At 45.7% G+C, this 18,273-nt stretch overlaps 1 protein-coding gene across 1 annotated transcript; it reads left to right on the plus strand.

The window, feature by feature from the left end:
- The first annotated feature begins 12,917 nt into the window (after positions 1-12,917).
- On the plus strand, positions 12,918-17,568 carry KLF2 (KLF transcription factor 2). The gene is made up of 3 exons (XM_069216860.1): positions 12,918-13,232; positions 15,042-15,957; positions 16,557-17,568. The coding sequence occupies exons 1-3, from the start codon at positions 13,164-13,166 to the stop codon at positions 16,730-16,732; spliced, it is 1,161 nt and encodes a 386-aa protein (XP_069072961.1). The 5' UTR covers positions 12,918-13,163; the 3' UTR covers positions 16,733-17,568.
- The last annotated feature ends 705 nt before the right edge of the window (positions 17,569-18,273 follow it).

An 18,273-nucleotide genomic window follows, 5' to 3' on the forward strand; every position in this document is an offset into this window, starting at 1 on the left:
CCTGGCTTTTCCCTGTGAGGCACCCACTCCTGAGCACCTCCAGGGTGAAGCCAGGCATCCAAGCGCTGTTGGGGCCGTTGTGGAGATTAAGCAAGCTATTGCCCAGAGTTGCAGAGTGGGACCCATGAATTAGATTAGGCACCGAGGCGAGAATTATCTGGTCAAGGGGAATTGAGCCCAAGACCTGCTGAAGCGGGACTTGAACCCTGGTCTTGAGCCAGATCTCTGCTTCAGGGTCTGCCGCTCTAACCATTGAGCCACACTTGATGTCACACTGGTTCTCATCGAGAAGTCAGGGCATGTCCACCCTCCACTCTCTCAAGAGAGAACGAAGGTAATGTCTTTGGCCACCTGCCAACTGGACTCCTCTGTGTGCAAGGGAACATCTATGTGACAGCAGTCGGCTGTCAGTCATGCACTTCCACAATACGGGCACATGGAGTGTATGAGCAAAATTTACTGGAGACACCATAGTCTGTGAAAGCCGCATGTCAGGCACCACACTCGCCCCACGAATCTACAACAACCGAGACTGATTTCAATAATCTGGAGGGACAGCAGAATCAGCAACAAAAAACATGGAATGGAGCACACCCAAAGCAACTGTCAGTGGTTACGGTTAAATCATGCATTCCCATCCATCGGTGCAAATCTTACTGTTACCTCAGAAATCATTAGCAAAAAGGGCAGCTCTTGATACACCGAATACTAAACAGGAAGGCAAGTCCTAGCTTGGCCAAGAGCAATGCTTAATTTGAGCCAGTGGCTGGAGGTAGGACCCACCCACGCTCAATTTTGGGGATCTGCACTTTTTTTCCTTAACAGTCCTTGATCCTCCAGACCAAGAGAAAGAGAAACACAAACGAGGGGAAGAAAGAGGAGGAGAAAGAGGGAAACGTAATGACAAAGGGAGAAAGCTGGGATGAAAAATAGCCTGCATGTGGGAGATAAAGAGGCAGGGAGTGTGGTGGCAGATTAAAGAGGCATGAGGAGGAATCAAGACTATGCAGCCTTTAATTGACACCCCATTCTCAATAGGGCTGTTCACAGGCTTCTGAGTAAAACTTTGGGTACCAGTACTTTTTCTTTTACAAATTAAGAACTGGCTAAGAGCATGAGGGATTTAGCAGATCAGCCACCTAATCGACCAAGGAGAGGCCTTGAACGGTGGAAGGCCTGGCCAGGCCACCCAATGCTAAGTGGGTTTCTTGACTCTTGGTCAAATTAGGATGTTTCTGTCCTCCAAGAAGCAGAGCATGTGGGTAAATGAGGGAGTAGAAAGTAGGTCCCAGGCTCTCCGACTGCAGCTTCAGCTGTGGATCCAATTGTAAACCTATCAATTAGGCAGAGCCTGCAATAGACATCAGTTTCCTGTGGCTCTCTCTGGCCTTCCTCAGTATGTCAGTAACTAGAATAAATTCTTACTGGCATCAGGCTGTCAAGGTACAAACGTCTCTCACCTTCCCTCTCCACATCTTTCTCTTCCTGGACCTTACAATTATGAGCATCTTGATCGTTGAGGCTCTGAGTACCAGTTATTACAGGGTGAACCTACAGCTCAGAATACCATACTCCAGTTTCTTCCCAGAAACCTCATGTCTCTGTCTTCTTGCAAATCCCAAGATCTTGGGGTAATTATAATTATGGCGTGTGTCACATCTCCAAGCTCTTCCTTCCAAGACTGATCTCTACAGGTAAATGTTCTGGTTAGGGACCAGCAAGCAGGACCAAACAGGGTCTGAGCCTTGCCAGGCAGCGTTCTGTGAACATACCAACAATAGGGCAGGGAATTACGCAACAACACATGACTTACACGGTACTCTGCAATTTCTCAGAGCCATGAACCTCACGGATTTCATACAATCTTAAAAAATACCTTCATTCGGGGAAACAGACATAGTTGTAATGGTCTGCTGCACTGTCGTACACAAATCGCTGTTGATTTTGCTCTTCAGTTCCAACATACTGGGGGAAAATCTAAAAGATGGTTACATAGCAACCTATTTTGCATTTCTGCCACTACTAATCGCTGTAAATAAGATGCGTTACTATTACCTTATTTAATGGTATTCAATATATTACCCTTTTTGGGGGGAAAGCTAGGTTGACCTTTCTAGAGTGAAACTCACGACCTGAAGATCAAAGCGGGTGTCAGTGGCAAGCATTTAACCGTATGAGCCATCTTCCTGACTCTTAGTGGTCCTCACCTCAACTAGGACTATCCACAAAAGGTGCACACTCACTGACTAAATATACGATTTAAAAATAAAACATATAACTCACAAACCTCTTTCACACCTTCCAAGTGCACTGGTATGGCAGAAGGTCACAAGACCCTCTCTCAACCACAACTACAATTACCCACAACACACAAACTAACCAAACAAACCCACAAATTTCAGATGGAAGACATTAAGGTATGGAGTTGATTCTTGCTTATGGAGTCTGCTCCAGTGGTCACAGTCACAGCCTGCAGATAACAGATGTCTCTGAGAACTACCAAAAAGGCTATGGCCCGTATTTATACTTTTTTTGCGCCGCATTTGCGTCGTTTTTTGACGCAAAAACGGCGCAAACTTGCAAAATGCCATTGTATTTTGTAGGATTGCGCCGTTTTGCGTCAAAAAGCGGCGCAAATGCGGCGCTAAAAAAAGTATAAATACGGGCCTATGAGTCCAAGAAGAGGGCAAATTCTGCACCATATACAAACCGTGGAATATAACAGCGATGATATATTCACACCATTTTGCCTAGCAGCAGTTGCATGACTATCCTAGCAGTAAAAGTGCTATTGTGCTGGGGTAAGTTAAAGTACAGGGTGAGCAAACGTTAACTGAAGTACATTGGTGCAAATGTTTGTGGGCTGCAGCAGTGGGCAAAGCTAATATGTCTGGATCTAATGTGCTAAGGTATGTAGCATTAGCACATTAGAGCAAGACACACAGGAGAGCGCCAGCAGACAGTGAGGACCACTATAAAGTAGTCCAGCAGGCAGTTCAATGTAAATACTTCAGTACAGACAGAAGGATATGCTGGAGAGATGAATATTCTACTGGGCTGAGACAAAACATGATTGACATTCTCAGGGCAATCACTGAAAGAGACTAATCCAAAAAAAGCCTCTCTGACAGAGGTGGAACCAAAGCCCACTCTCTGTATATTGCTTCCAACAGGTCTGTTTGACAGCTGTACTTTCACAACCCAGACCCAAAGAAGGTTTAGCAAGGCCAATAGGCCTGGTGTTGACTGCAGCCTTTTAACTTGTCAATACTTGATTTGTTTTGTTATGTTTCTTGTAAAACTTTACTGCTGGATGAGCTATCAGATTCTCACTAATAAAAAAAATGGCTTAAAGCAAAAGTATTCTTTTTTTTGGTTTGAGAAAGCACACATTGTCGTAGTAGTCCCCGGCACCGAAGGAAATTACTCTGAATGTGAACGTGTTTTTGTGAAAGAGCACAATGTTGTCACTCATAGTGCCATTGGTAAATGGCTGGAGTAAGCTAACTCACTGCCCCATGTTATATGTTGTAGTGGGCGGATGAAAAATGTGAATGACACAATAATGTATCTATGGAGAAAGAGGGCTGCCTGAAAGCCCCTATAAAAAAGGATATTATCTATTTAATTTTACTAAATAAAAATGTCTAAGCTAACACCAGACCTAAACAAGCATTGGCAAAGCCAGTAGGTTTTGTCTTTATAATACAGATGCCAAGCTTTTGGCTTTGCCAATGTTTTTCGGCAAACCGTTATTTAAAAAGTAATAGAGAAAAACATTTTAAAGTATTTTAGGGTATCTCAAACCTTTACATTGAATTCAATGTTTTCAATCTTTATAAAGGACATACTTTATTATTTAAATACTTTCCACTCAGTAAATGCAGAAAAGATTTGATAAAGAATAAGGAAGTGTCACATTGTAAAGAGAAGCTCTTGCCAAAACCTAATTCACTTTCCACAAGATTCAGCAAGATTCAGCTATTTGGTCATCTGCAGTAGTCCAGAGAGCGGATTTATGGGCCTCAAGGACAAGAGTCATGCTAAGTGCACCTTCTGCCTCATACACAGACGGTGTGGGTGCAGCAGATGATCCCTTACACAGTAGCAGAAAACCCTTTGTGTGCCAAAGCTTGTGCTGTAATTCAATATGTAAAATGCAGGAGATTAAACAAAGACAACCTTTAAAGTCTGCTCTTCATTTTTTACAGAAGAGAAGCAACACAGAGCAGGGGGACAGGCGTTTGAGGGGGAAGAAGCAGCAGACGAGGGAGTTGGCTAGAATGCATGCACTCTCATGTAGTTTGCTAAATGTGAGCAGTGGAAGGATACACGTCTCCCAGTCAAAAGGATTTTAAACAGACAGTTCTCTAGGGAAGGCGCAAACACAAGAAGACAAAGGAAAGCCATTAACTAAAATGCAAACAAATGCGGCCAACTAATGGAATACAATGGACAGGCTGTTAGCCCACTGTAAGTTCACCACAGGTCTTTTTCAAGCAGACAACTTGTGTTGTATGATAGACAAGACCTAAGCAAGAAGTCCCTCTACCTCCTCCTCCATCTGCTCGATCTCAGAGTAGGAGTGCTGCGCTACATTTTACTTTCACAAACACAAGCGAGATAAGGCCTGGTTTGTAGATTGCTCCGTTTCCATGCCTCATGAGACTGACAGGCTTTGCCTACTTCCATGCCAGCGAGCCTCTTCATTTAGGGCTGCTGGAATGGGGTGTTTTCGATAACGCAGGGGCCCCTTCTGGGAATAATCCGCAGGTCTCTGCAATTCAGAAGATTGTGCAAGGCTAATTTTTCACCTGTTCTTCGTTTGATCCGAAATATTTACCCCTCTTTAACAGCTTTTAACTAGCACGGTCTGCACTGTCAAACACAAATGCTGAGCTTTTTGCTGCACCTCAGGAGCCCTCGGGGGTTTCCCACTGGGGGCGATGGAGATAGGTTCTGATAAACGAAATGTACACAAACAAATGCGTCAATGAAAACCTCCTTCGCTTCAGATGCCTGGCATATCAAGAAAGGGGGCATTCCAAGTTCTGGGGCCCGGGGACAGGACCGGTATCCCCGTGAGACGCAGGCTTGCAGAAGTGAACAAGGAGAGCAGGAGAGGCAGGTTGTCCGAGCTCTGGAGGGCATTGTAGGAGCTAAGTGGGGGAATTTCCAAAAAAACAGACGACCGTGTTTACATGAGTGCATGCTGCCCATTGGTTAGTACATCCAGGAGACTTGTATTATGATGTCTGTTCCTTCATGTGGCCAAATAATGTTATGTATAATTATTCCATGTCCTAGACACCGAATACGCTTTTCTGAAAAAGAAAACAGTAGGAGCACTTGGAAACAGCCTATAAAGCACTATAAAAAAAGCAGTGATACACATATATAGGACATTGAGGGTGAGCAGATGGCAAAAACAAGTCGCAAATGTGGGTGTTTGGCCCACCTGAAAACCAGGAATGTTCTGGTTGTCTGTGGAAAAATTTGGCCGGACCTTTCATAGAAGGTGAGCCTCTAGTTGCAGCCTTCTCAAATCTAAAGATCTTCACAGCAGCCTTAAGGGCTGGCTCCTGTCTTCTTGTCGTCTAGGATTTTCAGGAATATTGGGGATGGGGATGGCTTATGGACTTAGGGACATACAAAGAGGGAGGGAAATGAGCACATGTTTTGTATTTTGGAATCGAAATGATCTAGGTGTCAGGTGGATTTAGAGGAATCAGGGTCACCCCTGGGGTCACTGTGAAAAAATGGGGTATGCTGTACATTTTGCAGAACACATTTCACACAAATTGGAAAAAAGAATAGCTTTTATAGTCAGTTCTAACAGCGTAACCGAGAAATATTCCTATACTTTGATTGACTGCTAAACAGATCTCACCATCCCCAGGAGAAAAAACACTCCCTTACCCAATAAATCTTACTACGATGGTGAGATCCAATGAAATATTCAGTCCAATTTATGTAATTGTTCAAAAACCTTTCACTTCCAGAAGCTCTTGAAATCATATGGGCAAGTAATCTGACACAGACTACTATTATTTTTATGGGAACATATGGCAAGTTCCAGCAGGTCTTTTCTTCCACCTTCTTTCACTTCCCATCTGCCATTTAAAGATGTTTTTACTCTCACATGAGTGGCAATCGAATTGGAAGGCAAATTAAAAGCTACACTATCTCAGACCCTGAGTCAATAAATAGCTGACCTATCCATCTGTTTAGACAGTATCAGTAATGAAATAACATAAGCCAAATATACCCTGCAATTCTGCCATATTTACCACTAAAATACTGTAGTAAAATACAATGTTAATAGACACCTGTAACAGTTTCTGAAAATACACACACCAGCTTTGTATTCTGGGAAATGAACCGAATCCCATCAAGTCCCCCCAAAAAAGGTAGTCATTTAAAGAAAAAGAATCAATCTTCAAACCACCACATTACGATTTTCATAAAATTCACAGGGAAACTACTGTCCCAGGTAGACGTGAACAGAACTGGCATCATATGTCAATTTATCACAATCAGGGCTACTGGAATTATGTAATTCTGTGGCTGTAGCTTTTTTCGCATAGTTATAGATTAACTACACTTGCCACATAATCTTATAATCTTCAGGTTATAACAAAAATGCCATGCCCACAAACCGCTGTCTGTGGCATAGGTAAGACACTCCTCTAGCAGGCCTTACAGCCCTAAGGCAGGGTGCACTATACCACAGGTGAGGGCATAGCTGAATGAGCAATATGCCCCTACAGTGTCTAAATCCATTCTTAGACAGTGTAAGTGCAATGTAGCAATACTGAATATATGGTCTGGGAGTTTGTCATTACGAACTCCACAGCTCCACAATGGCTTCACTGAATACTGTGAAGTTTGATATCAAACTTCTCAGCACAACAAACCCCCACTGATGACAGTGTGGGATCTATTGAAAAATGCACCCAAAGGGCACCTTAGAGATGCCCCCTGTATGTTGACCAAACTGCTAGTGCAGGACTGACCTGTCTGTGCCAGCCTACCACTTTCAGACAAGTTTCTAACCACATGGGGTGAGAGCCTTTGTGCTCTCTGTGGTCAGAAACAAAGCCTCTCCTGGGTGGAGGTCATTCACACCTTCCCCCTACAGGAACGGTAACACCTGGTGGTGAGCCTCAAAGATTCATGCCTCGGATTACAGTGCCCTAGAGCACTCCAGCTAGTGGAGTTGCCGGCCCCCCAGGCAAAGCCCCACTTTTGGCCGCAAGCTCGGCGGGAAAATTCGTAAAACCAGGGAGGAATGACTACCCCAGCCAAGACCACCCCTAAGGTGTCCAGAGCTGAGGTGGCCCACTCCTTGCAGAATCCTCCATCTTGATTTGAAGGACAGGGACTAATAGGAGTAGGTTTGTGCATCCCCCCCCTGCCCAAAGGGAGTAGGCACAAGGAGGGAGTAGCCACTCTCAGGGACAGTAAGGGACAGTAGCCATTGGCTACTGTCCTCTGACCCCTAAAATGCCCCGAAACTAGGATTTAAGGGCCTCCCTGAACCCAGCTCACCAGATTCCTGGCGACCTGGCAAGATGAAGAAGAACTGCATAGCTGAAACCCCAGCAGCGAAGAAGGAAGACAACAGAGTCTGCAATAATAAGCTGCACAAGAACAAGAACAACACATCCATCATTACGAACTCCACAGCACCATAATGGCTTCACTGAATACTGGGAAGTTTGATATCAAATTTCTCAGCACAATAAACCCCCACTGATGCCAGTGTGGGATTTACTGCAAAATCCACCCAGAGGGCATCTTAAAAATGCCCCTGTATGTTAGCCAAACTGCTAGAGCCAGCCTGCCACTTCCAGACGAGTTTCTGATCACATGGGGTGAAAGCCTCTGTGCTCTCTGTGGCCAGAAACAAAGCCTGCACTTGGTGAGGTGCTTCACACCTCCCCCTGCAGGAACTGCAACACCTGGTGGTGGTGACCCTCAAAGACTCAGATCTCCTCTTGCAGTGCCCAAGGGCACTCCAGCTAGTAGAGATGCCAGAACCCCAGACAAAGCCCCACTTTTAGTGGCAAGTCCGGCGGGAAAATTAGGGAAAACAAGAAGGAGTGACCACCTCAGCTGGGACCACCCCTGAGGTGCCCAGAGCTGAGGTGACCCCCTCTTTGCAAAATCCTCCATCTTGGTTTGGAGGACAGGGACCAATAGAGTTAGGTCTGTGTCCCCCTCCCCAAAGGGAGTGGACACAGGAAGGGTGTAGCCACCCTCAGGGACAGTAGCCATTGGCTACTGTCCACAGATCCCTGTAATGCCCCTAAATCCAGGTTTTAAGGGGTCCCCTGAACCTAGTTTGTCAGATTCTTGGCGATCTCACAAGAAGAAAGAAGAAGGACTGCTAAGCTGACCCCCCAAGCAGAGAAGACTAAAGACGCAAACTGACTTGGCCCCAGCCCTACCGGCCTGTCTCCAGCTTCCAAAGCCCTGCTAAAAGAAAGTGACGCATCCTGCAGGACCAGCCACCTCTGAAAAGCCTCCAGAGGACTGCCCACATCACAGAGGACCAAGAACTCCTGTGGACAGCAGCCCTGTCGAAGAAGAAACTCCATCCAAGGACTTCAGAACTGCCCTAGATCCGTGAGTTCTGCCCACTTTGCACCTGACGACCACAGCCTGTGTCCAGGTGACCCAACTGACTAGACCTGGTCCCCTGGTGATTCTGAGTCAGTGCCCACCCTCAGTTGACCCCTCCTGTCCAACACGACGATGCCTGCAGATTGAATTCGGAGGACCCCCCTCACTGCGACAGAACCGGACAAAGAAACCCATCGCCAAAAGGTACTCTGCACCCGCTGCCCCCTAGCCTTGGGGAATCCGATCTCCGGTGCAGCAACATCCAGCAGGCAGACCCCCTCCTTGTCCAGCTCATGGTTTACCGGAACCGACCCCCTGGACCCAGCCTGCAGCATCCACGTGACCCCTAGGGTCCCCCTATCGGAAAGCACTGGGAGCCAGACGCTGTGTTTGCACCCTGCACCTGCCGGCCCTGCGCCGCTGAGGGTGTGTGTTTGGGGCTGACCTGAGGCCCCTCTGGTACTCCTCTAAACCTCTGAGGTCTGCCCTCTGAAGACACGGGTACTTACTTGCAAGCAGGCCTGATTCTGAGTGCCCCCAGTCTCCATAGAAGCCCATGTCAAATTTACCTCATATTTGACCTCTGCACCCAACTGGCTCCCTGTTGCAGGTGGTTGGGGTTAACTTGAACCCCATCCTGTGGACATCCTAACCCCTAGAGACTGGAGCTGTAAGTCTTGTACTTACCTCAAAACTGTGCTAACTTTTCTTCCCCCCCAGGAACTGTTTCTGAAAATTGCACTGTCAAATTTTAAAACAGATTATTGCTATTTATTTGAAAACCGTATATCTTGCCAATTTGAAATAAAGTGGTATTGATACATATTCTTACTTGCAAATGTAGTTACCTGCAATTTGAATTGTGTGGTTATAGAAATAAATTAAGAAAAGGTATTTTTGCTATATAAAAACCATTCGTCTGGAGTTAAGTCATTGAGTGTGTGCTTCTTCTATGGTATGTGTGTGTACAACAAATGCTTTGCACTACCCCCTGATAAGCCTAACTGCTCAACCACACTACCACAAAAGAGAGCATTAGTATTATCTACTTTAGCCTCTGTTAAGCCTCTGGGGAACCCCTGGACTCTGTGCACACTATTGCCCTCATTATGACCCTGGCGGTCTTCTGACCACCAGGGTAAATGTGGGGGTAGTACTGCCAACAGGCTGGCTGTACATACCGCCACATTATGGCGCAGCCAACCCACCACTTCTCCACTCATACAGCCATGACGGTATGAGCCACCGGGCCAGAGATAGCATATTGCGATAAACATAGCTGTATGATTCCTACCTAATGCCTAATCTCTAGCCTATAGCAAAAGCATGGCAGTGTTAGCCCAGTCTGTCCATCCTGAGTCCAATAGAGACGCAGCCACACCTGTTACATTGGCACAAGTGTCTGCCCTCCGTCTCCTGATCTGACTGTAGAGACAAAGCTGAGGTCGACTGCAAAATGGCATGCAGTATGAATGGAAATTCCTGGCCGGAAGGAATCCTCTAACAAACCCTTGTCCCACATGGTGTTTATATAGGTAAACATGTTTTGTTTTTTGATGTAGGCCTGACATGAACATGTGCCTAAGTGTTAGACTGGTTAAGCAGTCTTGTGGCAGCAATACCAAACATTATCTTATGCTGTTCTCATTCTGTTCTTGTCAACCCTGGGACTAGGAACTTGATGAAAAAATGTCATGCATAACAATGATAATAATGCATTTGCTAAATGACAACTGATTAGGAAAATAAAAAATTATTACTGAAAGCAGGCTATTCTAAAATGAATTAAACGAATAAATGAAAACAGTACATAATACCTAGGTAAAAGGGCACAGGCCGCAGGCCTCAGCTAAGCTAATATATGTGCCTGAACAAGACTAAAATGGACCCACAACAACATACGGACTAGGAACAATACACAACATACCAAGAACAACCACCTTATGCAAGGGCTACACTGACCCCAAGGGGGCCAACAATGTGCCTCAAGGTCACTTTATGCTTTTACCACCATAATGACTACAATGCCCAATGTGTGGCAGGGCAACCATGATGCCTATGATGCATAAAATATCCCAAGGTGTGGCAGCCACCAAATGTTAGAGGCTTCATTGTGGCCACCAAATGATCAGGGCTTCAGCCACCACACAAAAGTGGATAAACACAGACACATACTGAAGCCTCAACACCCCCATCTGCTGACCATCCATTTTTACTCACAAAGGAAATATTACCAGCTTGGTCAGTGCCATCTCTTCTTCAGCTATACATTTGTGCCACCTGTTCAGGTACTTCTCTGTTGTTCTGCTACCCTGTTTGCACCCAGGTCTGTGCTCACATAGGCAGTGTGAGAATCGGTGCATGTCTTCAGCACACTGGCAAGTTGCCATGCATTTTACTGGAAACTCCAAGATAACTGGCCACAGTGCTGTAAGCAATAGTAGAACCTAGAACCAACTGAACCAATTTTATCTGCAAGTATTGATTTCCCAGCATTAGGAGATAAAAGATGAAAAGGGATCTGAGCTTACAGAGAAATAAGGAACAACTTGAAACAACTACAAAAATCTGGGTGTCAATTCTTAATTTAGAATCAAACATGTAGCTGAGACACTTTATATCAGGGTGAGGGTTAAGATGGAGGCCTAAGCTGGAAGGTTACGGGACAGCAAACCACAAGGCACGATCTTTACCTCCAATAGGATCTTAGTTGTGTCCATATTATTTTGAGCTAGTCTGAGTGCATATTATTAAGACAAGTGCTTATATTGAAAAGTAACGACCAGTTAGACAGCTAAACTGCTGAGTGTCACCAGCCTCAGAGTAGAGTGTACTTGCACAATTCCTGATGATTGGACAACAGGTCTGATTTTGATGTTAGATGAGTAAAAAGGTAGAGCCATGAGCACACCACTTTGTATTCAGAGAAAGGGCAAGGAAAGTTATTTAACATTGCTCTTTGGGTGCAACTGTCAAGAAAGGATTTGAACCATGTTAGGGAAGGTCCTTTAATCCCAGAGTCGGACAATCTGGAAAGATGTTCTAGGCCACCTTGTCGAAGGCTGCCAACTAGTCAAATAGCTTTAGGCACACTGACTATGGCATATAAAATCCAACTGCTAATTCCTATAGTTCCAAATGTTGTTTTAATGAAAATAACATCAGAATTTGAAGGGCCAAAGGGAAGAAACTTACTTGACAAGACTTAAGATAAAACCATTTGGAACCAAAAACTGTCCATCCAGTCCACATAATGCACCTTATTTCCTTGTAATGACCGTGTTTTTTTTTTTTTTTGGGGGGGGGCACATTATCCCTCACTTGAACAAATAAATGACTAATTTTGCCCTTAAAACATATATAACACCCACATTCCAACACCCAAAAATATTCGTTTCATCCCACAATTTTCCCTCACCGGGCCTGCATACTATCCTTTATGCTGCCTCTCAAAATTATCTATTATGATTTACTAAATCATTTGGAACTCTAAACGTACTAGGCCTGCAAAAATGCCCGTTTGAATACCTTACAATGCCAGTTATACAACAAACAAATAATCCTTTTTTCAGTCGTACAGAATGCCTCCCTCCAAAGCCCCAAATAGCCTTAATTCAACCTTCAAAATGTCACTTGTTCAGGGGTCCAATACATCCTTTACTCTGGCAATAGAAGCATCTAAAAGTGTATTATTTTAACTCTAATGTGCTCCAGTATCGCCCGCAATGAACGTCGACGCCCAGGCATTGGCCTCAAAAATAGCTATTTTTTGTGAGGAAAATAAACAGCCCTCATGTGACGCAGCACTGCCGCTTCCACACACCTGAGAGGCCGCACGCGCGCTCTGGCGGCAACGGCTTCGGCCGCGCGCATGCGCACGCGTCCCGGATGGGACGCCGGCTGCACGCGCGCGCCAGCTCCAAGGCCCTTGATCCGGGGAGAGCCCGGGGAGCTCCCTCTTCCCCCTCCCTATCCATTGAGGAGCGTCATCGTGACGTCAGGACGCTCCCCGGAGGCTCCGCTCCAGCGTGTTATTGTTATTGTTGCCACGGTTGCCCGGGGAGACGGCGGTGGGCGTGGCTTAGTTACTCGAGTGGCCTGACTAACTACAGGCGCGTGGTGGGTGTGGCGTAGCTGCAGTGACAGCAGCATGAGTGGCGTGTTCAGTATCCAAGGGGGGGCGGTTTCTGCTGGGAGAGGGCGGGCTCAGCGCGGTCTCGCGGAGTGGGAGGGCGTGGCCGGGAGGCGTGGCTTCGCCCAGCGAGGGGCGTGGCCTGGCTGCTCTTTAAGAGCCCTGGCCAGGCTCTAGTGTAGGAGAAGCTGCCGCCTGCTCTGCCTCCAGCCTTATATACCGGGGCTATATTTAGGAGGTCTGCCTCCATCCTGGACGTGTTTCCTGCTGCCCCTACCATTGGCCCGGGCCCGCCTGGACATTACTTATAAGCTAGAGATCTGGGCCGGCCGATCAGAGCAGCCCCGAGACACACACAGCATTATTGATCCCCTCATCCCTGCACACTCCAGCCTGGGCTACCATGGCTGACACCGCCCTCCCCTCCTTCGCCACCTTCGCCAGCCCGCCCAGGGACAAGAGCTTCCCAGAGGTAAGGTTCACGAATTTCATTTTTAAATCATTTTTTTTTTTTTATTTATTTGCAAACTAAGAACGGATCTCTTGCAGCTGCAAGTACACTTCTAACTCGAGTATAAAGCGGCTGCGTTGTGCTGCTTTGCACTCCCGTGATTTCTGCGAGCCGTCACCCGCCCGCGCACCGGTGCACTTGTGCACAGCCGCTGAGGCATAGACTGATTTCATTTTTATTTCACCCGCCTTGGCTGATATTTATGATCTGGTGCGATTGGCGAGGACAGGCGCGATCTGCTGTTGCTGAGCTACAAGAAACTTTTAAAGTGTTTATTCGTGTAGTTTTTTTTTGTTTGCAGACTTTCTGCAATTGTCCAGGTGCCCTGCATGCTGTCTCACATTGTGTGTGTGTATATATATATATATATATATATATATATATATAAAATACTTGCATATGCGCCGTGCGCCACTATATATATATATATATATATTACTTGCATATGCGCCGTGCGCCACTATATATATATATATAATACTTGCATATGCGCCGTGCGCCACTATATATATATATATTACTTGCATATGCGCCGTGCGCCACTATATATATATATAATACTTGCATATGCGCCGTGCGCCACTATATATATATATATATATATATATATAATACTTGCATATGCGCCGTGCGCCACTATATATATATATATATAATACTTGCATATGCGCTGTGCGCCACTATATATATATATATATATATATTACTTGCATATGCGCCACTATATATATATATATATATAATACTTGCACATGCGCCGTGCGCCACGTCCAGGGTCGCGTGCTCTGCTGCTGCTTCGCAGAGGGTTCGCCTGCTTTGAGCACAGTGGTTTTTGGAGAAGGCAGAGATTTCCCCCCGCAGCTCGCGCCCTCGCGCCGGTGTGCCTCGCGCTCGAGTGCTTTGATGCGCAGAGCTTTCTGCGGTTCATTCTTTCACACCTTTCCCTTTTAAAGCGCATCTGTGTCGCGCGCCGACGAGCACAGCTTTGAAGCGCACGGTGGGTTTGTAGCCCCTTTCTCGGAAATCTGCACGGATACTACAGATGTGCACACTTTTTATGTGTCAGAAAAGGGGGGCTCTTCTGGGAAAAAAGCAGGCAGTCTCTGTGAAGATAGCGCCTACTTCGTATATATACATCTATACACAGCCACTCTGCGTGTTTAAGTATGTAGATGCCTCGGCACTGGGCGGGTGTGCACAACTGTTCCATTTTCTAAGTTGCCTTCGTTGTTTAGTTAAAAACGCGGAGGGGGTGCTTTGCAAGGCGGCCGGAATTAGGATCTCTTGCAACGCAGGATTGCACAGTGCATGGCGTCACAGGGCTGAAAAAGGCGAATTTTCACAATTCCATCAAGAAGTTGGCTCAAAGTGTACACACGTGGGCCTGGCTGGCACCAAAGCACTGCTGCGTTGAGACATTCATTATCAGTGCACTCATGTCGGGCAGGGTGCGGTGCATCAGTAGTATTGAATTTGTATTTTTCTGGACGTTGCTTACTGTTTCGTTTGAGATTGTGAACTTTGGGATTTAGCAACGGTCATATTATTAAACGATAGATTGTGCAAGGGTATTGCCTTTCGACTGGTATAGCCTCGATTGCAAATGTGCATTCCTCATACATTTTTGTCATTTCTACATTTTTAACTGCTAAGTTTGACGAGTGTTAGAGTGCATTGACTATATCCACTGCTTTAAAAAAATGTTGACTTTGCATTTCATAAATTCTCCTTTCCTCGGTGTTAACGTCTGTATGTTTTGTCTTCTTTCAGCAGTGGAAGTGCGACATTGAAATCAAACCACCCCACGGTGGCTGTGCCATGGTGGGGACCATGCCCAGTCCTGACACACTCCTGCCCAGCCGGAAGGAGGACGAAGACTTGAACAATGTCCTGGATTTTATCTTGTCCATGAGTCCTGATCACCTCGGTCACAGCTCGCCCAGCGATGGTTACCCCCCATCATCTCCTGAACCCTGCCCCTATTACCCGACAAATCCGTCCCCCGGATGCTACCACTCGCCGGAACATGGGAGCCCTCCACCCTACACCTCTAGCAGCCTTATGACCGAAATGATCCGCGCCGACTACGAAGCCAGCTACGGGCACCACAACAATGTCCAGGGCAGGTTCTTCATCACCCCAAGCTTTGGGAGCCAACATTTCATGGACAACATCAAGGCAGAGCCCAACATGGACAGTTATGGGCCTTCAGTGGGCATGGTGCCCCAGGCCTGTCCCAAGATTAAGCAAGAAGGGAATGCCACCTGCATGATGGCCTATGAGCAGCCCCGGGTGGCCAGTTCTCCACAGATGGCTGGCGCAGACACCCCTCCATTGAGCCCCGATGATCTGGTCATGAGCGAGTGTCAGATGATGTGCCACCCCAATATGCCCTACCCTCCCAACTACCACCAAAGCACCAACTTCCACCACCAGACCCAGCTGCAGTATCCAGGCATCCCCCACTTTGGCATGTTCGAGGAGGGCCTGGCCCTTCAGCCCCAAGGACAACGGGGCATGCTGACACCACCCTCGTCACCCCTGGAGCTGCTAGATGCCAAACCCAAGAGAGGTCGGCGCGCCTGGCCTAGGAAGAGGACAGCCACACATACCTGCACTTACACCGGCTGCGGCAAAACCTACACGAAGAGCTCCCACCTGAAAGCCCACCTGAGAACACACACAGGTAAAAACAAACTCTGCTTCCTGCTTTTTCTGCCACAGAGCAGAACATGCCTCCTATTCTGTAATGCCAGACCTTGGTGACTCAGCAAAATGCTCCACTTAGAATTTATCCCGTAAATACAGTATTCGTGTTAGATTTGGGTGGGATCAGGTGCCCATAACATTTTGTGTGAGGAATGTTACTCAATAGAACTCTATTCCACATCAGACAATTTCCCTTGAGGTTGCCTAGAAATAAATTTAATGGTGAGCCAGTATATTCACCAAGATCCTTCCTTCCTGGTCAAGGGGCACTAATTTTGACAGCGTTTAAAGTGTTTACTTGACATCCATCAACTAGTGTGTAGTAATTATGTTGGCTCTTTGGTTGTGCCACTTGCCTTGCACCTTGGGTTGATGAAGCTAACAGTTTTTAATTGTTTGGCCTCGGATTGCCTTGGAGAATTGCCCCAAGCCCACCAAAATTCTCCTACCAGCCCAGTGAAGGTTGCATGTTTGTCTTCTGTGGCCTAGCGGATCTTGTAAATGTCAACTTTTATCCAAAATCTGGTGGTGTTGAACATCATGCTCAACCAAACTTTCTTCTTCTACTCCCAACAGGTGAGAAACCCTACCACTGTAACTGGGACGGCTGTGGATGGAAGTTCGCCCGTTCCGATGAGCTCACCCGTCACTTCCGCAAGCACACCGGTCACCGGCCCTTCCAGTGCCACCTCTGCGACCGGGCCTTCTCCAGGTCAGACCACCTGGCCCTGCACATGAAGAGGCACATGTAGAACCCGCAGTCGGGCTCAGGACATGCCACATGGGACTGGTCGCCCCCTAAAGGCCCCCTTGCAATATGATGTAGCTGGTACTACTCTGAGGAGGGGGCGGAGACAAGCGCTCGCCAACTTATTGGTAGAAGATGCTCGTCTGAGAAGATACAAATAAACTGAGCTGGACCTCCTCAGTCATATCATATGGACAAAGATCAAAACTGGAAAAGCCTTAACGAACGTTGTATGAACTGGAAAAAAAAAGAACAGTAGTCATCTCACTTTTGACAAAATGTGGCCGGAATGCGGTCTTTTTACCTGACATGCTTCTCGAAAGCAAGAAAGTAGTAGATTTTATTTTTTGCAATAGGATGAAGACAGATTTTACTGTATTTGTGCATTCTTGATTGTAACTGCCACATGACAATGTTTGTAAGGAAACTGCCTCGTTTATGAGATTCTGTGAATGTTACACGTCTGATGGACTGGCCAAAAGGACCAAAAAACACTCCTGTTTTCAAAAAATATATATTTTTCTAAAGGTGTGCAATAACTCTTGTCCGTTCCAGACACGTTCTTACACTATTAACAGGGCTTTGTGCCTTGTTCGAAAAAATTGTATTTTAACTGCCAAATGATTTTTTTTATATAAATATATGTATATGTGTATAAATATTATATTTGTAAATTTTGTACAGTAATAAATATTGTAAAGTATTATGTAAATATGACAAGACAGCAAATGGCATGTTGTCCATTTTGTAAAAAAAAAAAAAAATTAAATGGTTTTCCGACCGTGAAAAAATATTTCCATCTTTCTAAGAAAAAATAAAATGTGAAAGACATTAGACTAATTTTTGTGTGCAATTTCTGTTCTCTGCTTGCTGTGTGCTACGCTTTTTTTTATTACCCTGGTACAACTTAGATAATACTTTTTTGTGTGCATGACAAAGTCTTGGAAAAAAAAATATAAGAACGTGACTCCGGAGAGGGGAATACACAGGGAGTAGTTGTTTAGTTAAAAAAATAAACACAACTTTTAATTTGAGGCCTAACTTCTAGCTAATGCTATGCTATTTAGGTGGTGTATTTAATGGCTTCCAGCTGTGGGCACGGTGTGCCAAGATTGTGTGGTTTTTCCTATAAATTGAAACAGTGCATTTATATAATTAGGGAGACGTACTTTAAAACATTCCTCTGAGCAGTCAACCGCTGCTCTCAATGCCTCCATGCAAGAAGAAAAAATTGCACAACAGAGGATGCTAAAAATATCTTTGTTTCTCTAAGCTTACTTCCCCAGGGTATACAGAACAGAATGCCCCCTTTAGCTATTGGCGAAATGAAAAAAAAAAAAATCGCCCACCATGCTGTACTCGTCTCTTCTGAAAAAAGTGGCTTTTTTCTGGTAAAAATGTATATTTCGGAAGAGAAGACTGTAATCTTTCTAAAATGGCTCCTTCTGTTCCAAGCTACAGTTATCTTCAAAGTCAAAGCCCCTATAAATATCTTAGTACCAAACATGCCACCCACAAGAGGCACTTTGGTTTGAAAAAGTGTGT

Source organism: Pleurodeles waltl, chromosome 12 (genome assembly GCF_031143425.1).
Source record: "Pleurodeles waltl isolate 20211129_DDA chromosome 12, aPleWal1.hap1.20221129, whole genome shotgun sequence".
Classification (NCBI taxonomy): Eukaryota; Metazoa; Chordata; class Amphibia; order Caudata; family Salamandridae; genus Pleurodeles; species Pleurodeles waltl.

Coding starts and splice junctions, on each gene's coding strand:
- KLF2 (XM_069216860.1), top strand. CDS start 13,164: ATGGCTGACACCGCCCTCCCCTCCTTCGCCACCTTCGCCAGCCCGCCC. Junction 13,233..15,041: donor GGGACAAGAGCTTCCCAGAG/GTAAGGTTCACG, acceptor GTCTTCTTTCAG/CAGTGGAAGTGCGACATTGA. Junction 15,958..16,556: donor CCACCTGAGAACACACACAG/GTAAAAACAAAC, acceptor TACTCCCAACAG/GTGAGAAACCCTACCACTGT.